We start from the raw sequence: 22,426 nt of genomic DNA, 5'->3' as shown, positions 1-22,426 counted from the left end.
AACTTGAGACAAAGAAAAAGTTTTTCTACCATTGTGACCAATAAGTGATTAAAGAGAGTTTTCTAAAGGGGAAGTAAAAATAAACCTGGTTGCACAAGTGTGCACACCCCCTTATAAACTGAGATGTGGCATCTGATTAACCCCAAATCAATTTCAGATGTTCTGGTAGGCTTTTCCTAACCATAATAGAATTTCCGGAGCACGTGGGGAAAATTCAGATTACTTTAGTGATCCGTGAAAGGGCAATTCCCCGAGTCAAAACCAGTCCACGAAACATGAAAGCAACATTGACCAACAGGTGGAGACAACGGAAAGCCTGGCGGGTCGCCTTTCAGTGCCCCCAAATTACTTAGATGGGAAATAAAAAAAACATAAGGAAGTGGGAAGGGAAAAACAAGGCTGAAGCTCCGCCCCTTTAAAGTTATGGCCCTAGTATGAACCTGGAAAATGTATCACCTAATGAAACTTAGCTCTTAAGTTTCTCAATTAAACTTAAGGTTAAAATCATTGAAAATATTTCTGTCAGTGTCCTCTAAAATACAATACCGTAGCTATACTGTTTTTGTCTTAAACTCATGTATATTTTGTCCTGTTTTCCTCACGGGTAGTGGAGAAGCCGACAGCTTGTTTCGTGCATGCACAATGAGAAATCAAGTTGTGTTGGTTCCGCGAATGTTGTTTCTACACATGCGCCTTTTGAATGGCAAAAAAGCTGTCAGTCACGCAGCGTCTCTGACAACGCGCATGCGTATAATTGGCTTACTTGGCTTGGCTCTGCGTTAAACAGTCACTGGTTTAAGTTCAACTTCATCGCTGAATCCCAATGAGTGCCCTTTTCCCGGAGAACTTTTGAGGAAAAGAATAATTCAAGTGGTCGTTCTACTCCTGAATATTTCCCCTTGAATTTTATACCTACACAGTGGTATTAAATAATAATTAAATAATATTAAAATTAACAATAAAAATACCCCCAAATGCTTCAGCTCGCGCCCTTACGGGCACTCACATTTTTCTCAGTCCAGCATGCCCACTCGAAAAGGTCACTGCTCGCCACTGCTTATATTCTATACTAGGGGTGTGAATTGCCTAGTACCTGACGATTCGATTCGTATCACGATTCACAGGTCACGATTCGATTCGATACCGATTAATCCCGATACGAATTTATAAGTCGATTGTTGCGATTTTTTTTCATTCAAATTTAGAAAATACTAATCAGTAAGCTTGTAGAGTGTAAGATTTATATTAAAATGTATTATTTATTTATCTGAAATTTCAGTCTTATAGAGGTTGTAATCTGTTTCATGTTTGAACAGCATTAAAATAAAATATTAAGGCTTAATGTTCCGTTCATATAACATTCTTCCATGCTCAAGGTGTGAATCCTAAAAAAAAAAAAAAAATCGATTCTACCGATTATTGATTCGATTCGAGAATCGCGCGATGTAGTATCGCGATATATCGCCGAATCGATTTTTTTTAACACCCCTATTCTATACTGTATCAAATACTCTTGTGCAGTGCTAATTTTAACATGCTAAAATATTGCTGTTAAAATGGTAGAATATGTCGTGCAGCTGTCAATATCGCAGTCTGTTCTCATGCCGAGGTTCCAACCACACGAAAAGCCTTTCATGCTTCACAAAAGCAAACGACTGCGTTACATCATCTTCCCAAACTCTTTTTTTCAAAGCTATGAGTATTCCAATAGAACTTCTAACAGTGTGTCTACAATTCGATAACATACGAGTGGATATATGAACGAGATGTTTTGGTCCTCTGCTGAAACATGATGAAGTGCAAACCTTGGAGATGGCGAGCGCGCAGGCGTGTCCCCAGATCTCGATGAGCTGCTGTTGTCCAAACTTGTAGTCCCGCACGAGTTCCGTCTCGATGGCGCTCGCTTCGCCTTTGCTACGACACAGAACAAGACATGATATGTGGTCACTCAGAAAAGTGCGCCGTGTATGTGCAATAAAATACAGAAGAGTTTCATCATGAAGTTTACAATATAGGATTCAAATCGTGTAAATCTACAAATATGCTCCTCTAAAAAGGCCTTTAAATTGTCTGTAGATGACACGAGATGGAGGCAAAGCACTACTTTTCTTTTCGACAAGGTTTCAACAAAGTTTCTTGCTAGTAGTGATGAGAAAATGAAGCTTCATGAACCAATTGCGATATTTTGTTATGGGAAAAAAAAAAAAAAAAAAAAGACAATGTGAGTGAGTAATAAATGCACGGTGTCCTTTCGCATGCCTCAGTATGAGTGACTGAATGTGTCATACTGGTCCTATGCTGCTCTCTGCATGGCCAAAGCATGACTAATGCTGCTGCTTTTACCATAAATGTGCGTTGGCATCCCCTTCACTCTATAGCCATCTAGTGGTTAATGTTAGCTCTGCACCTCCTCGCAGTTGCAACATGTAATGCGTTCCCAGCTGGAGGTCATAATTGATCCCCTCAGAGGGTTGCAGGGAAACATCAGAATGAATTATGCAGCAGCTCAATGAGATTTTCATTTTTTTTATTTTATTTTTATACCGGAGACAAAACAATCGGACATTTCCATTTCATTAGGAGTGTGCAATCGAATGAGATTTGATACGACAAATATTCTTTGAGTCTTGAGAGAGGTAATAATGCTAATTTTTGTCACATGAGGAAATATATTTATCAAAATACCTAAAATATAAAACTTTACAAACCCTATTCCTTGTCCTGACAAAATTAGTCTTTTTGAACTGTCTCATGCAAGTGAGCCACTGAACCACCACACTGTGTGTATGAGGCACACAGATAATTCAATACCCACTGCAGCTGTGTTGACAACTTCACAGAGTATGCGCTGCTAGTCATAGGCTAACGCTGTTAGCTAGAACCAACTAAACTGAATGCAGCTTTGCTTACCTTTTGGCTTTAATTTGATTTTGTGTGTGTGTGTGTGTGTGTGTGTGTGTGTGTGTGTGTGTGTGTGTGTGTGTGTGTGTGTGTGTGTGTGTGTGTGTGTGTGTGTGTGTGTGTGTGTGTGTGTGTGAATGATGTAAGACAAACCAGGGTGGAGAAACTCAGCATTGGAATGGGAAAATTATGTAAATTATGCCCCACGGTCACGAAAATTGATGGATGGATGGATGCTTTATCGAAGGGCAGAACAGCTTACTCAGACACATTTTCAGAAATAAATTAAAGTTAAACTAAGATAATTAAAAATATTCATCATTTATATAAATGATAGAGATTCCGTTGTATTCAAAACATAGTGTTATACTAGGGGTGTCAGGCAATTAATTTTTTAAATTCTAATTAATCACATGACTTCAGTAGTTAACCCACGATTAATTGCAAATTTTATAACTTCTAATTGTATAATAAAACGTAATTCTAAGTTTGTTTTCATACTCTTGTTAACATAAAAGTGGAAAAACTGTACAAATCCAAATATGGATGCATCTTTTAGCCATTAATACAGTAATTTCATAGTAATTCATAAAATTGAGTTAAAATTAAAAATATGCACTGTACTGTAAGAAAGGAGTGTGATATTGATTTTTGTTGGTCATTTTTCGACCACTAGATGGCATAATTGTGTTCGTAAGATGTTGGTGGTAGCTCAGTGCATTTTTCTTTTCATACGTAACTTGTGACACTTCTGCACATTTAAAAAATTGTAAAATACAACTTGACCTCAGTTTCCACAAATATATGCATCATTATTACATTTATTACTGCAAAATTTTGACGTGGACGTATCTGCTCCGTTGTGACCAGAATTCCTCCAGTACAGGCTTTCCAAATAAGGGTTGGTCATTAATCGCACGTTTAAAAAAAATTAGTGGCGTTAAAGGAAGTTTAAATTAACTCAAAATTGACACGCTAATTTTGACACCCCTAGTTATTACCTCTGTAAAGTTAGAATTTTTGCTCGGCTTTGAATTGGATATCATTCGGCTTTGCCTAATGTTAGCACATTCATGCCTGGGGGAATCGCTGAATATTTGATTTGTTGTTGAAATGTCATCACAAAATAACATTGCACGCTGTTAACCTTGAAGATGGTCTGTTGTTGCCGTTGTTATGAGGTGAACTCGAGTTCGTTTGATGTGTTGCTGTGCGTGGAAATCCGTCGAAAGTAGCGCACACATCCTGTGCCGTTTGACTCCCTGGTGACTGCGCTGCCGATGCTAATCTCATTTGTGTTGCTTCTAGTTTCCTTGAAGGCACAGCTGTGTCTCCGTGTGTGGATGGGTATGTGTGTGTGCGTGAGCGGGCAAGCTAGCGTATCCAAGTGGGACTCATGGCATTTACCTGAGCCAGTAGAGCGGCGGCAGCTGTCACCCACAGCTCACCTCAGGGATGTTTCCTGAGCGACTGAGACAAGTTGATCTTTACAAAGATCACTTCAAGCCACAGGCTCCGAGGAGCGCAAAACCACGTGGACTTCATGACCACTGCACTTGTTGTCTTTGCCCTTGAGGGGTCATAAAGTTTCAGTGCAAAATACATAAATAAATGAAGGTCGTAGGATGTTTTACTGTTAAACATGCTCGACAGAGATACCAAATGAGATCCAGATTCAGAAACATGCTATCCACTATTTCACTGCGCCGCTTTCAGTCGCTAAAATGCTCCAAAAGAAATTTTCGCACTGCAGACAGATCCCATCCTGGACCGCCTCTTCAATTAATTACGTTGGAGATTAATATTCGAAACCTCGGGTCACACCTCGAATGGTCCTCCAAGAAAACAGTGATTAATGATAATTTACATCCAACTTTCCACACTTTGAATTGCTTTTCAGTGTATTGCCACCAGAGGGCAGCACAGTGTTGAAGACTTTCCTCACATAGGCTTACCAATTACTCACTTTTGTAGGACATGACCCTAGGGCACTAACCCAAACATCATGACATCCATGAAAGTGTATTGTATTCACTTGGGGGGGATTTCTGTTTTCTGACTAATTTATTTTGAGAGCTTTTTTTTCTGAATGTTTTTTTCTTCTCTTTTTCTGAATTTTTTTTCTGTTTATTTGAATATTTTTAATGACAGAAAAATATTCAAAAACAAAGAAAAAATAAAAATTGAGAAAATATTCAGAAAAACAAAAAAAAAATACAGAAAAATGAAAAAATATTCAGAAAACAGAAACAAAATATTAAGAACATAAAAAAAGTGATAAAGTATTCAATAAGAGAAAAAAACAGAAACAAAATATTTAACAAAACACACTCAGAAAAAAAATGTTCTGAAAAACAGACAGCTTAAAAAAGTCAGGGGAAAAAATGATTTTTTTTGTTTCCTTTTTTCTCAAGTGAATGCAATATGCTTCCATGGTATAGTTAGTATACTTGAATTTTGGTGTACCCCCCCCCCCCCCCCCCCATTTATCAAATTTAAAACAAAACAAAACATCATCTTAATCTTTTAAATGCACTGTGCTTCATCAGTAGTGTTAAAATGCAAAACCTTAGTACGTTCCCTGAGTACAAGCTCCTGTTGCACTTCCCCCCCCCCAAGGGTAGAGTTGATTTCCCCCATGGTGCAGTCAATGCTCCCCTCCCTTGGGTACACTCCCCATCATCTCACCATCATTGTAAGCACTGCTCAACTGTGATCCCAAGCAGCTTTTAATGAATGTGCTTGCCTTATTCTTGCATGAAAGTGAAACTATAAAATGGTCCCTGTGGGAGGCTACATGCACCAGAAAGATACAAAAAAAATACAGTCAAGGTATACAGTGAGAGTGCCCCCAAAAGCCGACAGATATGCTTTCACAGCAGTATGTGGCAGTAGCAGTCTTCCTCCTATATTGAGCTTCTGAAAAATACAAGAAGCAAATATTCAAGGGGACAAAGCTGCCATTTTTCACTCACACTGCGCGAGCGAAACAGCTACGCTTTCTTCCCATCAACCCCCATCCCGCTTCACTTAATTTCCACCTTTCCAGCGTGATGTGCTGCAGCGATAAGGAGCCGGATTAAAATAACCCTGGCAGACCAACCACCAGGCTCAAATGTAAAAGAAATTGACAACGAATTCTGCCTTCATCTTGATCCCAATGCTCACTTTTGATTAAAAATGTCAAGCGAGGCAAAGAAGAAAAATCCTTTGCTTTCCCTGGAGGGCATCATTTTACATGCGTAGATGACATACTGCACGCAGAAGCGCATGCACCTTTTTGGTCTGTTGTCCATCAGTTCTGTTCAATTCATTATTCAAGGAGTACCTTGGGATACAATATTGTTAGCATTAAGCTGAAAGGACTTTTGTAAAGAAAGGCTAAGCCTCTTTTTTTTTTTTTGTGAAGAAGAAGAAGAAGAATTAGAGTTTGACTGCCAAACTGCTGCTTGTTGTGAAATGATTTCAGTACACTGCCCCCAACGAATGCTCCCAAATTTAAAAGTAGAAAATCATCGGAACAATAGCTTGTATTTCGAAAAAGTTGGAAGTTAGATCTAACTAAAATGTCACAAAAATTATACAAACTCAAAATTTTAAGTTAATAAGGTAGGCTACGCTCAGCAATCTAGTGGCAGATCATTTAATTTTTCTGACTGTCAAATGTCGCTGGTATAGATAAATAAAGATTTTTATTGCACAAAATAAATCTATGTTTCAGGCCAATTCAGTAGAATTGGATCATTTCCTGTAGCACGGCTTATATCGCTCGACACATCGCGGCGCTAGAAATCTCTGATCCATCCATCTTCTGTTGTCCTCATTAGGCTTGTGGTTGAGCTGGGTACACCCTGGGCTGCTCGCCAGCCAATCGCCGATCACACACATAATTCAATTTGGATGATTTGCTACAGAAAGAACACATTTCTAAATTGTCCCAGAGCAGTTTGTGCCTCTCCTTAGCCATCATATGAGGTTGATTATTGCATCCATTCTGCCAGAGTTCATGTAAGTGCAGCCTCCAGCTCCTTCAGGCCCCACCATTGTGTAACCAAGTGGATCTACTTGTGAAGGCTCACGGCTGTTCTCTGATCAGGGAGTTTGTCACTGGTCAAGCCGCCGGAATAAAAGCCAGTGTTCACTTTGCTGCCTTTATCCGCAATCATTACTCGGGCACATCCTATTCCATGCACAACTTGAAGCAGGCGAGCCAAAGTGCGGTGACAAATTTAATGGTAAATGAGCCCAGTCTGTGTTTTATGAGGCATTTCCATGCGCTTTGTAAATAACGTCTATGGCAAGGTGAGGATTCAACCTGAATGCATGCATGTGAGCTTTTGAGTTTGCTAAATGTAATATACAGTAATGTATCAACTGGGAGTGTTTAGCTTTGATCAGACATATGTGGCCTTGCCACTCTGCCCTGTTAGCGCTGCCATTTCCTGCCTTTACACTCCCTAGTGTTCATGCTATCTGTAGTTGTAGCCGCTTTCTCCAGCATGAGGACACAAACACCAGGGATGACTCACCCCACTTAATTGGCTTGATTGTGTGTGCGCTGCTTTTAATGTTTTTTTTGTTTTTTTTTCGCACGTAAGGAGCAAAGACAAATCCAATTTTCCTCCCTGGAATATTGTTACAATGAGAATAACGTCATTATTTGGAGCATGACCTCCACGCTGTCATTCTGAGCACATGATCACCAGGTGTGCATGCATGTCATTGAACATGACCACTTTCATCATGAGTCACCCCCCCATGGCGTCAGCCCACATGAAATCCTGCAGCTGACAGCCAAAGAGAAGTGGTGAGCAAGTTGCTTTGTTTATTTATTTTTCTATTGTTGAGATTTTAAAATTCTCAAGAATTACTTGGAACTTACTTAATTACACTTTATGCTTTAGCTTTTTTTTAAAAAAAATTTAATTAATTAATTTATTTTTATTTTATTTTTATTTTTTTGCGTGCATGTTTGTGCTCGTTAATTCACCTGAAACCTGTTAGAAATCCGAGACCCTTAACCAGATACTTGTGTCCCGCCAGAATCATGAAGTTGTCAGGAGACCAGAGGAAGGATCAAAGGAAGTAAAGATAAAGCAAAGTAAGATCCAACACCAACCTCCGCCAACAAAGTTACAAATTTAGAATCTTTCACCAACCAATAGTGGACCATGGATTTTCACAAAACTGTCCAAAATGAACAAAACCCACCACCAAAGGTGAGCATCCGATAATGTGATGACTGGCGTGAGGATCAGGTGGCATGGCATCAGCGTCAGCTGGCCAAGGGGATCGGGGAGGAGTTCACGTGGCGCCATATGCTTGCGGTTGTGGTGCCCAGCGTGATCTCCTTCATGCTGCTCACTGCCACTTATTGAATCAGCAATTTGTGATTCACTTAGGCTGCAGCAATGGATTGATTGATTTGTGGGTGGCAAATAAAAAGCCATCATTTGTTCTAGCAGTCATTCAAGTCAGCCTTAACTAGCTTAGTTTGGTCTACACGTCACTTATTTTATTTGTGTAAAGAAAAATGTTCAGGTTTCATTGACGCTGCCAGAGAGGTACACATATAACAATATACTTATTGCAGTGATGTAGAGCTATATTGCATCACAGCTTTTGGTTGTTGTTTCCTTATTTAGCTCCATGAGAGACACACAGTCAGCTGGCTTCCGGCCCAACAGCCCTGAGTTACTGCCTGTGCATATTGAATTGGGGCTGATTTACATCTCCATGGCCATCCTCCCGCTTCTTCTCTTTAAATTTTACTCACTTGCCCGGCTTTAAAAGTCAAGAGTTTTAACATTAGTGCCGCATCGCCGATGGCAACGGCAGTCGGATGATGAACAACTACAATAACGGCTACTAAGTTCATTAAAATGCAAGCAAAGAATTCTCAGCTGACTGCTACAAGATCTGAATACAATTCCGGTAATTTAATGGTAGGAATGCAATGCCATAAAATAAAAACACCTTCAAATTATTATTGATCACATTCAATATAGTCAGTATACTAAGAGTGAAGGATTAAGCTCTATGGATGGATGCCTAAAAGAATGAAGTACTATATTTCCAATTATTTCCCATATATGCATTAGCATGTGAGAGCGGACAATTAAAATGAGACTGCTTAATGAATATGAAACAAGTCAAGCTGCACGCTGTCTCCTCTGAGGACGTGCAGTACAAAGTCTTATCACAAGGAAGAAGTAAAAAGGCTCATAACAATCATCATCATCATTCTTGCTTAAAAAAAAAAAAAAGCCATCAGCGGCTTTAACTACATCTTTTGCCAAATTAATTGCACACAGGCCGTGGTGCCGTTCTCATGTGGCTAATTGGAATCGGGAGGACATCAGGCGTCCGACTGCTGCGGTCCACGCAAATGTCGGCTGTAATTAACTTCAAGAAAGTTCCGCGCCCTTGCAGAAAAATGCAATTTGGAATCGCTAAAGCAGCAGCAAGACCCTCGCTATTCGGGTCAAGGCTCGATGCATCACGGGTGCTTCCCAACTAAAAAAAAAACGAAAAACTGTCTCCTGGAAGTTTAAAGCCTCCTTTTACATTATTCTTGTAAACAGATGAATAAAAAAAAAGCACTCTGTATGAAAATACCTTTGCTTTGCAACTCTGAAAAAGGACTACTTTCCTGTTAGCCATTTTAATACTTTTAAACTTACTTATACGAATTTGCTGGTTTGCATTTTTTATTATTTTTTTATCCTGAGCTAGTCACTGAAAAATTGCCCTATTCATGATTTTGTGCCCTTTCTGAAGATGCCAGAAAATGGCGACAAAGCTAATGGCTAACTAAAGCTAATTTGATACATTTTGTCTCGATGTCAAAGAGTAGCTAATTCAGTCATGATTGTTAGCAGAAGTTAGCAAGTCTTTTCCATGTAGTTATGAATTTACTTAAGCTAACAACTTCATTTAGCAGAAGACAAGTCAAAAGTCGTCTTTACACCTGAAAATGTTGTTGTTGTTTTTTAGCCCGGTCATACAGACAACAGATATAATTCCTTGTTGCTAGGCAGAATTTATAGGCCAAATCATTTGTTGCGTAATCCAACTTCAACACCTTTAGCCAGAATATGCTGCCCGTTTATGTTTAGATTAGCACACACAAACCAAGTGTAAACAGACACACAATATACAGGTTGTCTATAATTGATGAGCACAGCAGTCGGTAGAACCACGAGAGACCAGAGAGCCGCCGCGTTGAAACTGGCATGCGGCCGACCTTTCCAAGCTGTGTTTGTATAATGTGAGCCTCCGCGTATTTATGCTTCGTTTCTGCCTAGCAATGGCACATAAAAGGAGCAAGAAAGAGATTTATCCGTGTAATTTACGCTGTGTCCAACAATACAAAAATGCTGTGGAATGAGGTGCAAAGCAACCTGGGAGTTCAATCAACTGACGACAAAAAGATAGCATATCACACTGGGCGTGTGTGTGGATTGAAATGTTTGCCTTTAGCATCAAATGGATGTTGATGTTGAGTTACTTGTTAATATTGTCCAATGTCCATTACTTCTTAACTCTAGCTAGCTATGCAGCATGTAGCCAACTTGTGTGTGCGCGCGCAACGTATAGGTGGCAGATGGCGCCTGTGGTGCTGCTACTGATAATCAAGAGGATACTGAGGGTGAAATCTTTGATGGCGAAAGGCCAGAGTGAATCACAGCCCTGACATGTTTGAGATGAGCTTCAGTTAAGGAGCATCATATGATATGATGAGATATGATATAATGAGAGGAGTGCTCATGCAGTAAATGTAGATGTGTCATCTCATTGTATCTTTCATTGAAAGGCATGCAAGAAGCAGACGTCTCAATGTCTATTTCACTCATTGTATTTTTCTCATTTTCTCATTTTCAGTTCATTTTGGGAGAGCTTATTAAATTAAAAAAAAAATGCAGCGGATTCAAATAATTTGAGATGTAATACATTATGCAAGATAGGAAATGAGAAAAGTATAATACAATGAGATAGCAAGTGGATGCAATATGATAAAATTTGATACAATGTTATGAGAATGCACATTAAACATGGTACAATGATACAGAGGCAATAAAATGAAATTTGTTACCAAACAACGAGTTGAGATGTGATCACTGACAAAAGAGCAATATATATGATGATATACATTGTAGATGATATGCATAGGAGCATACTCCCCATACTCCTTTCTCATCCTCCCCACCTTAAGAAGCTCGAGGCTCTAATTAGCGAACCGTCAGGCTTCCCATACTCTCTCCCTCTGTTGGTCATTCTTATATTCTGTTTATCTTGGATGGACTGTAAAGACAAATTCCTTGTGTGTTTTTACAGACTTGGCCAGTAAATCTGATTCTGAAGGTATATGTTGATAGTGATAAAATTAAATTAGCACAACATGCACATTATATTTTTACATCAAATGAGATAGAAGATGAGACTGAGATTAGAGCCACTGCAACACAATGGGATGTTAATATCTTAGAGCAATAAAGTTATAAACACAAGCTCGCAAGCATTGTGTATGTCATGTTAATCCAACGTGCTACAGTAAATGTTCCACCCTAGTCCAGCACGAGTATATTTTGAGTCTATTGTGAAAATCCTCTCCCCATCAAGCAGCAATTACCCAACACCCCCACCCTCTCCTCCGCCCCCTTTGGCATGTGCTCATGATGATATGTTGTCACCACTTCAACAAATAGATGTTAAGCTTCTATTAGCAAGAGGGAAGCAGAATTTGGGGGTGTGATTATGCATTTATGGTCTTAACCTGGTGCACTATTCTGACTGACGAAATCATGTTGTAGTCTTAATCTCTTTAATGGAAACGTCACGATCCGACGCTGCTCACTTTAGGGACGATACAATTAAGTCCAGTCTAAAATAACTAGGCTATTTATTTGTAACAAGTTGCAGTTGCATTTTTTTAAGTCATTCAGCCCACATATTTTTTTAATTTAACAAATATTGGAAAAATCTAAATGAGAACACTCTCAAGATTCATTTGACAATTTTTAATAGGTTTGTATAAAATTAACTTTTTTTTTTTTTCAACACTTATTCCCAACTGTTTTTTTTACCTTTATTAATCCTGCTAATATACAAACAAACTGTCAACAAAGCATCCTTGCCCGAGGTAAACTATTCTGTCATAGAGCTCAGCCTACGTTTGCAAAGCATCATTTCATCTCAAGCTAGCCGTCCATTTTCTACATCCCTTGTCCTCATTATCGCCGTAGGTGTTAGCACATATAGACAAACAAACATTCACACTTATATTGACACCTATGGATAATTGTGAGTCTTTGAGGCCAGCAAAAATAAGTTAATAAAATAAAACTCAGTATCAGTAACAGTAACACAAGATGAGATGTCCCGGTTCGTCCACCTACATTAGAGGGCAGTAAAGTAGGTAATCTGGGGTTGCTATGGCAACAGCGGAGAAGGTATCCTCATTATAAAAGTGTAGCATCAAGTGACATAGAGACTGTTCTTTACGGGCTATAACGCCAGTCTGTGTGTCCGGTGTGTGCGTTAAGGTTTTTACTCCCAGTTGTACTGAAACTTAATCACCACGCAAGTCTCTATATTTATGGCTCGCTAGTGCACATAACGGCAGGATAGAAGAAATGTAACTTTGCAATTTATGCAGTGTCCAATTAATAATAACAATAATAATAATAAGAATAAGAATAAGAAGAAGAGTAAACTGCTGGAGATTGAGGTGCAAACGAACGTTCATGATACTATAATGAGGAAAATGGCTTCAGGCTGGAATATCAGACTGGGAGTGGGTGGTAGAAAGGATTGCATTAGCATATAATGGACGCAGATGCTCAGTTACTTGTTAGTATTGTATGTATGATCAAACAGCTTGTGTACTACATTCTGTCATGGAATAGGACAGCCACATGCTGCTTCACCATGTCTCCACACATGAATGATATCTACTCACAAGTTGATGCCCGTTCTGGTAAAATGTCATTACATTTTATCTTATGAACGCTTGTGGGCTAAATGATTTCAGCCTTTTGTTTTAGAATGGCATCCAATGCTGTGGCTGGCTGTCTTAAAGTGTTATTTTCAACCAGCCTCTTTCTTCTGCTTCCACCTCAATCCTCCGTCGGCCTCTCTCCAAATTGGCGCCTTTGTCTGTTTACGCCTCCTCAGCGTCACTATTAACCTGTCGGCTTTCAGAACGGGGGGCTTAGCAACCGCCCATCAACACATCCAAGAAGCAAAAAATTCCACCGACTGCCTCATTAGAGGTGCTGGATTGGTTGGAAATAGAACTCAGCTGAGGTTGGTCTGAGCTGTGAAGGAAAGTGTTCAACTGAGGTGGGAGGGGGGAAAAAATCCATCTTACAGCAACAATGGCATTAATTGTTGTCTATGAGCATATAATTTAATTGGTTGGCTCCTGTTTTTCTAAGAAACTTTAATTACTAATATGCATATGAGCTACAGGCTTGGGTAAAACAATAACCGAGAGCTACACAAAAGACTTTTGCACAATTGGCAACAGATCCTTCTTCCCCAAACGGGATTCAGTCGAACCAGACAGCCAAGCCAATTATCAGCAATTGCAAAAAAAACTGCCCGTTGGCACCGACTCCCAAGAGCAAGGAAGTTGGCCTCGCAATACCTGATGACATACACAAGCAAGCCTCTTTTACACCGAGATCCGCAAAATGGCCGCATCTCACTTGTGACAAAAGATGTTTTTACACACAAGCCAGCAAAGGCAGAATATTGCAGTTTTCACACAACTGTTTTGGTATTGCGGAAGACGCATCCTAACACACACCATCCGTCATCCAGACAATTCCATGTCTCACACTGTGCCTCTTTTTACAGGCCATTACATTTTCAAGCGTGTCCCATTGGGAATCAATCAAAGGTTTGTAATGCTGTCAATAGCGGCGGTCACGTCTTGTTACACATCCCCTGTGAAAATCTTTTCATAAACACATCACCTGCCACTTGACTAAGCCGGCTAAGGTCTCCTTGACGACCAGCAGAAAACTGTGAGCGACGACGACTGACATATAAGCCAAGGTCTAACAAAGGCTTTAAGTTGGTTAGTGTAATTGAAATTCGCCAGCGCAGGCAACTACAGGTTGCTACATGTAGCATCATACTAGTGAAGCAGCATGCGGCTTGTTATTCTTGCTTATTTTGCGCACTCCAAGTTACTGTAAACAATTTAATGTTATGATCAACAGACTTAAGGTTTCGTACAAGAGTGACAGCATAGCAGCTGCCGCGTGAGTCAGAAGACCATGTCAGCTGCAGTCTGTTCAAACTTCTCTTCAGTCTCGCCTAGCAAAGAAATAAAAAGACAACTCAGTGATTCCCTGTGTTTCTCAAAGTTATATTGTACAGAAAACAAATTGCATTAGAGCGCTCCCACGCGGTATTAGTACAATCCTGTCATTCAAAGAAAATGTCTTTCACTTCCCTGTCACCTCCCATCAAAAGAGCATTGACCGCTGCTGGCAGGACGCCCACGAGCTTGAGAAGCCACAAAGAGGATTGCGAAGAAAGGAAGTAGCATTTTGAAAATAACATTTACGAGGCAATGACAGTCGCTACTGTGTTTGGGTGTCCAAAATCCTTGCATGTTACTCAACAGCTTTATTTAGAGCACTTTAAAAACCCACTATAGCTGAAATTGTTTATTGAGCACAGCATCATTTTGGTATGTTTGTGTATCCATTGTTTAAAGAAGAAGTCAACCTTAACCATTTCTTGACAATAATATCTTATATGTGATGTCACTAGTCTAAACATGACATTCTGATTATTACAATTGTGGAATATGAGTTATGAAGCAAAATCCAGCCGTTTTTATCCATCTCAGGGGCTCACCTGATTTCTGAAGCTGAGCTGTGATTGGTTGTTACTTGAGACTGAGCAACTGTGATGTCATTCTCACTCGACAGCAAGTGCCAAAATGGCCGCCTTGTAGCGAGCAGTGACGGGAGTCGGAGGCAGAGTGTTGAAGTCCGGAGCTAAAGACCGGCGATTTATTGACATCAGCTTCTCAGCGTTTAACAGCAACAACAACTCACTCTGCATGAGGCTCACAGACCTACCAACATTTTATTCTTTTATCCTTTCATCCTTTCATCCCATCCAACTCCTCCTTCGTCCCAACGTTCCGTGGGTGAATTATGTTCCAATCACTACAGCCTTATGATATTGATAAAAACGGCTGTATTTATCTCATATTCCACTAACGCAATATTAACCAGAATACCGTATTTAGACTAGTAGGGCTGCATCGAACATGTTGTCAAGAAAAAATGTTTGAGTTGACTTCCCCTTCTAAAGGTTTGTAGCCATTAGCATTAAGCTAGCAGACTGAAAGGCTAAAGTATGAGGTTGTTTTAAACACACAAGATGTGATTCTCATTGATTTGTTTAATTTGACATTAAATTTCAAATGCGGGTGGCAATAAACAGCTTGAATGTGAGCTCTTTTGTCAGGAACATTCCATATTTTGCCAAGGTTTTGCTTACTGAATCAAGTTCACTGCCACCAAACAGCGCAAGTGTCACAAATCTGATTGTCTTGATTTTTATGTATACAAAATTCAACTCTCATCGCAAAGATAAAAAGAATGAATGAATTTTATGTTTTATCTGTAATCGAAAGAAGAGCGGTGGGAAAAAAAATGAGGGCATTTGTAGCCACATGCTTTTCCTGACCTTCTCATTTTCAGATCAAATCTTCACCCATGCATTTGTGTGGATAATTTAAGGGTAGCTTACGGCGTAAATAAATAATAGGTAAGTCAATAAAGACTCCTATTAACTCCACACAAACCTACACTCATAAAATCTACACCAACCAGTGAGTGGTGTCAGCCTGTACTTATTTAAAAGTGCAATCTAAGATTTGTCCCATAAACACAACAAAGGTGTGTGATGCATGATTTCGACCAACCTGCGCTCATTTGACATGCTCACTAACCCACAAAGGCTCAGCTCAGATCAATTTTCTCCGCTCGATATGATTGATTTCTTTTCCCTCCCTAAACAAAAACACACATACAAATAACTCATTAACAAAAGAAAATCCTGCCGACACATATTGAAAGACGCAAGCCTCTTATCATTTGTAATTACCATTAGGACCTTCTAATGGGATTTAGCCTAACAAAATAGCAACAACACTTTTTTCACTCTAAAAATCCATCCATTTTGTATAAGGTTTGTCTTCGGGGTTCCGGCTGACTTGGGGCAATTGGCAATGGTACACTCTGAACTGGTCGCTAGAGAAGAACATGTCACTTGTGTTTAAAGCAAGGAGAGGAAACCTTTGTGTGCTTTTAATAACCAGTCTATCAAAAAAAAAAAAAAAAACTTATATCAGCTTATTCAGCTCTCAAGCATTTCATCTTTTGTGGCCTATCTATGTGGAAATTAGGACCGTGAAGGATGCAAGAAAAGTGTTGCGCTTCCACAATGAGACACAAACATGTGCAAGGTCGCACGCAGGCCAGCGTGTAGACCCTCTTTCGTCTCGAGTGGGTGGTCTCTTAAGTGAGACAAACAAACCGAATTCCTTGTGGCATTTCAGCCTGCCGAATGCGTGCAACCTTTACGGTCTGCTCTCAAACTGTCTTGTGCTGAGCTAAAATAGGATTATTTGATTTTTTTTGTACAATGTGGCATTGTGTGTGTGTTGCAATAGATGTGGATGTTTATCTCCGCTTCCTTTGAGCGAGACCACGATGGGGACGATGGCGACTTTGAGAGCAATGTATGGCGCTATTTCTTTTCTTCGGTTCATTTGTATTTAATGAATAAAATAAATCTGAGTGTCAGGACTGGAGCTATTACATGAGTACATTATTGCTTATGGAAGTTTGTCGTCACTCATCTGTCTAGTTATGTCATTTGGTAGAAAAAAAATAGAACCTGGAAATGGCCAAAATGATCCTAAAATGGACACTTCAAACAAAGATAGTCAGTCGGCCATTTTGCTTTGGACAATCCATCCATTCATTTTCTATACCATTTGTGTCATGACTAGGGTCATGGAAGGGTTATGCTTACTGTCGTGACTAGGGTCATACAAGGGTTATGCTTACTGCCATGACTAGGGTCATGTAAGGGTTATTTACTGTCATGACTAGGGTCATGCAAGGGTTATACTTGGGCCATGCAAGGGTTATGTTTGGGTCATGACCGTGAGGTCAAGTGTCTGTTTTGAACTGATGCAACCAGCGTCTAGTTTCAACTGGTAAGACGCTATGTGATTTCAGAAGCTTTGCGATGTCAAGAATCTTTAATCTCTTTGTCTGGTCAACAGCCAATCAGATAATTCCATGTCAGTCCTGTTACCCACATGTCTAGCCACAACCAATCAGATCGATTCGCTGTCTATATAAGCCGGTCTGATGAGTGTGTTTTTGTCAGATTATTACCTCTGTTCCTCTGTGCACCTCCACAGCCCAAGTTAGCTTAGCGTCTCGTGATTCTCAATACATTCTCGTTTCTCGTTTAGTCAAGTTTGTTTCATGCCTCTCGATGTTTTGCGAATAAAGAGTTAAAATCTTATTTGTGTCTGCGTTTTTGGGATCCAACTCCAGAACATAACAACTTGTGCTCATTTGGGCTGTCGATGAGCTGGAGCCTTTTTCAGATGACTTTTGGCAAAAAGTATTTTTAGTATACTTTCATCAATATTGTGATTTACTATACGATTGTAGTTTTTGACATGCTTTTCCCAAGTATTTGTTTGACAAGTAATGAATCAATATGTGTTACAATAAGGAATATTAGATTTACCATATAAAAAAGTTTTGGTCTCATAGGTTAAGCTATATCACTGAGCACCAAATCCTTGCAGGCTATGTAGATTTTGTGTTTTTGCCAGGATTTTTTAAAGATGTTTGCATACACTTTTGAAGTTCAAAATTTCGTTGCGACAAGTAAAATGCTGTGCTTAGATCTTTGTGATGTTTTACAAACCCTGATGAAAACCCAAAATTCGCTATGTTCGCTAGTATTCTCCACTCAGTGAAATACAGGCTCGTTAAGGTTTACCTTTAAATAAAGTCTTTCAACTCACCCCCAACTCTAATGAGAACAAGCGCTATAGAAAATGGATGGATGATTGTTTTTTCCCCGGTGCAGAAAAGAAGGCATTTGTCATTGGAGATGATTGGCGACAAGAAGTATGGCCATTATTTGAAGAAATATGCTATAGCCAGTTCTCTACACTGACACGCGCTGATGAATGTTCTGCCGTGGCGTACCTTGGCACACGTGAGCCCCGACAAGCCATCTCACCTGCTGGCCGTTGTCACTTTGTCAAAGCTGTCTGAAGCTGTGCCGCTTCGTGACGCCGGCGCGTCATGCAAGCTTGTTGTTATTCCTCAGGCTGTGCGCCGCCTCCGTTCAGCTCGCCCATCACCGTTCGGATGCTGGCAGCTGCATTTGGCCGGGTGACAGCCTGGCCGTTTTTATTTATAGGCACAGTCAGATGATTGGGTCAGCAAGATGGAGAGGCTGGATTTCCTCCTGGCCACTGTTTGTCCATAATTTCCCTCCTCCATTAAAGTCAGATTTGATAAGCATGTCAGTATCTGTCACGTCCAAAGTACCGTACTTCCGGTTCACCTTTAAGTTCCGAGGCAAAAACAATCATGCAAAGAGGTATGGTTTCTTTTTCTCTATTCTCTATTATTTGATTATTGTTGACAATTATTGAAAGAAAATGTAACCCTTACGTTTTCCCAAAACCCCTTACATATTGTGAGTTTTGAGTTTCTTCGGACCAAAGTAAATCTAATGTCGTCATGACAACGTGATCATACATTACATGATCATTAATTCAGGTCCAACCAAGCAGAAGGTTCAAGCTTTGCACCGCGGCCAACATTTGGCTTCTGTCCCACCTTCCCCATCACGCTTCATGAATATAAATGTATCATTTGGAAATGATTTATGAGCCACGTGCTAATGACATGAATATTTGAAATGTGAATTCATTACATGCATGGATGTCGTCGCACAAGTCTTTGACAACCGCTTGCCTCCATTTCAGTGTGATTGCAGTTATGTATTATACATCAGATTGTTTTCAAGGGTAAAGTTGCAAAATGGAAAAAAAAAGTTCATTTGTTCAAATTAGACTTTCCCAAGCAAAGATTACAACTTTTTGAACTCTTATTTTCTGAGGGAAAAAAATAAAGGAATTTTATGACATGACCGTAGTAGCATGTTTGATAATTCGACTTCTTTTTCATGACATTCAGATTTTATTCATGAAATATAACTTTTTATTTGGAAAAAATACTAGATACTCTTTTGCAGCATTTTCTTCTGAATTAAACCAAAAAGAGGAGTGGGAACAATGCAAACAAGATTTGAGGATGCACCATGGTGTGATCATCATCATCATCCACACTGAACTGGTGCCCATTTGCATCCCGTTCAACCTAAATAATGGACATCTCAATGTGCAAGCACTGTCACGTGACAAAACGTTCCCGGAGATGTTCCTCACCCAGACAAGTGTTGTAGTAGCAGAAGTGCGGGCGCCTACCTGAGGTAACGCAGCGGTTCTATGGTTTCAGTCTCCGCTTCAGCCGAGCTGTGGTTCATCTTGTCCATGTGTTTGTCACCCAGCAGGACTGGTCAAAAGACAATAAAAGGAGGAGCGGCGCCTCGACCAAAGAACCCCCGGACGTGCTGTTGTTAACAAACACACACTTAAACAGTCGGTTGTCACAAAGGACGCTTCGGATGCAGATGGTCCTCGTCAGTCTCTCGTCTCGTCCCCACTGTACAGCGCTGAAAAAGCAGCGCACTCGCTCAAAGAGAGGCGGCCAATTAAGAATCAGGAGAGGCAACACTAGACGGCTGATTGGCTCAGGCGGCCACCATCAGAGGTACCCCACGCACCTCCCTATCTCCCCTACACCCCCCATCCCCCTCCTTCAAATTCACACACTTTTATGCACGCTCCTCAGAGGCCAAAGCATCCCTTGATGTGGAATGTAGAGCAGGCATCACAGCGGGGAGACTCGCAAACATTTCACATGAGCCTGATAAATTTAGTCTTGTACCAAAACAAAATGGGGGCGTGCATACATTTCCCATCAGATGTTGCCTGTGTTGCGGAGCTGGACGATCCAACAAATCGTTAGCCTAATTGCATAATTGCCTGTCGTTTTTAACATCATGTTACTATATCAATGAAATATACCAATGTGCTTGCTGAACTTCTGCTGCTTCTTTATGTATGCGTTGAAATTCAGTCATCCAATTTCTTTATCGTCAGTCTTGACATTTTTTTGTCGTATTCCATTCCGCCATTAGTCCACATTTTCAACTTTATTCCTCTTTTTTTTCCCCAGTACATTGCAATTTTGCTTTGCCATATAATTAGTTTTCCCCACTACTGATATTATATTATTTATTGTCGGTTCAAAAAATTACGAAGTCCCTAAGGTGACATAGGTGAACAAAAATATATATATATATTATATATATGTATATATATATGCAGGACCTAGTTTGGTTCTATTTTCACCTGAGACTTTATGATAAGGATATTGCTGCTTTACTTGTCTTCACCATTATGTTGTCTGTGAGACATTTGAAATCAATCAATGTCTTGTAGTATGCTAAGTCTCGCAGGGAAAAGACATTACTAATCCTAACAAGAAGCGTTCTTGTTCAAACGATAAAAACTTTTTCATCCTAATGAGAAAGTTTCTCAAACGTTCTTGTTGGAACGAGAAACATATTTCAAGCTAGAGTTGCTATCCCTTTTGTCTTTAAAACGTGAAGACTTTTGATCTAGTTTCAACCTTGAAAAGTACCAAAACCGAACTAACAACTCCCCACATTATCACATTTTTAAAGACTGAAGTTGTTTTTCTGCCAGATGGTGTCCCAGTCGTTTGTAACAGACACCAAAATGGAGAGGAATAAAAACGTCATACGCCAAACATGTAATTAATTTATGTACATGTTCGAAACGATGTAACTTTCATTGAGGTGAAAGTAGGAGTTGAGCCAACATCTCGTCAAATGTAACAAACCCCTCCAGGCCCTGTCTGTCGTGTTTTTACTAGTGCCACGTTAACCTCCTTTCACCATATGAATACTCGCCAGCTCTTGGAATTCAATTTTTGATGACGACTGCCAGGCTCATGCTAGCGCAGCGGGTAGGCATGCAGGGAAGACTGAAATGACAGAGGCAAGAACAGATTGGTGTTGAAGGGTTTATATCTTTTGCTCCCACAGTAGTATGCGTTTTGATAGGTTCATTTTTTTTTAAATGCCATACTATACATGGTCGTTTAAAAAAAAAAAAAAATTAAAAAAAAAAAAAAACGCCTTACTATACATGGTCGGTTTTTTTTTTTTGTTTTTTTTTTAATGCCATACTATACATGGTCGTTTGAGGAAAAAAAAAAAAAAAAACGTCCCTTTGTATACATGGTCGTTTAAAAAAAAAAAAAAAAAAAAAACGCCATACATGGTCGTTTTTAAAAAACAAACAAACGAAAAAAAACGCCGTGCTATACATGGTCGTTAAAAAACAAAACAAAACAAAAAAAACGCCTTACTACACATGCTTTTTTTTCCCCCCCCCCCAAAAAAACGCCTTACTATACATGGTCGTTTTTTTTTTTTTTTTAAACCAAAAAACAAAAACCAAAACGCCATACTATACATGGTCGTTTGAAAAAAAAAAAAAACAACAACAAAAAAACGCTTACTATACATGATCATTTAAAAAAACAAACAAACAAAAAAAAACACCTTACCTTGTTTTTTTTTTTAAATGCCATACTATACATGGTCGTTTGAGGGGAAAAAAAAACAAAAACGTCCCTTTGTATACATGGTCGTTTTTTTAAAAAAAAACAAAAAAACGCCATTCTATACATGGTCGTTAAAAAACAAAACAAAACAAAACAAAAAAAAACGCCTTACTATACATGCCCCCCCCCCCCAAAAAAAAAAAAAAAAACGCCTTACTATACATGTTTGTTTAAAAAAAAAAACCACAAAAAAAACCACACAAAAAAACGCCTTACTATACATGGTCGTTTTTTTTTTTTTTTTTTTTTTTTAAATGCCATACTATACATGGTCGTTTGAAAAAAACAAAAAAAAACAACAAAAAAACGCAATACTATAAAAAAAAAGACGCCTTACTATACAGGTCGTTAAAAAAACAAAAACAAAACAAAAAAACGCCTTACTATACATGGTCGTTAAAATAAATAAATACAAATTTAAAAAAAAACGCCTTACTATACATGGTAGTTTTTTTTTTTTTTTTTTTTTTTTTAAATGCCATACGATACATGGTCGTTAAAAAAAAAAAAAAATGCCCTACTATACATGCTTTTTTTTCAACAAAAAAAAAACGCCATACTATACATGGTCGTTTGAAAAAAAACAAAACAAAAAAAAACACCTTACTATACATGGTCGTTTTTTTTTTTTTTTTTTTTTTTTTAATGCCATACTATACATG

At 39.2% G+C, this 22,426-nt stretch overlaps 1 protein-coding gene across 1 annotated transcript in view; it reads right to left on the bottom strand.

Annotated features, from left to right (window-relative positions):
* Positions 1 to 19,738, bottom strand: part of yjefn3 (YjeF N-terminal domain containing 3) — a 28,670-nt gene extending 8,932 nt beyond the window's left edge. The window contains exons 1-2 of the mRNA XM_077533370.1: positions 19,472 to 19,738; positions 1,806 to 1,914 (exon numbers count right to left, since the gene is read on the bottom strand). Coding sequence (XP_077389496.1) covers positions 1,806 to 1,914; positions 19,472 to 19,539 — 177 coding nt within the window. The 5' untranslated portion in view covers positions 19,540 to 19,738. The remainder of the gene's footprint in view (positions 1 to 1,805; positions 1,915 to 19,471) is intronic.
* Between the last annotated feature and the right edge of the window lie 2,688 nt (positions 19,739 to 22,426).

The sequence above is a fragment of the Festucalex cinctus genome, chromosome 10, assembly GCF_051991245.1.
Source record: "Festucalex cinctus isolate MCC-2025b chromosome 10, RoL_Fcin_1.0, whole genome shotgun sequence".
NCBI lineage: Eukaryota > Metazoa > Chordata > Actinopteri > Syngnathiformes > Syngnathidae > Festucalex > Festucalex cinctus.
This window is presented reverse-complemented; position numbering and strand designations above follow the sequence as displayed.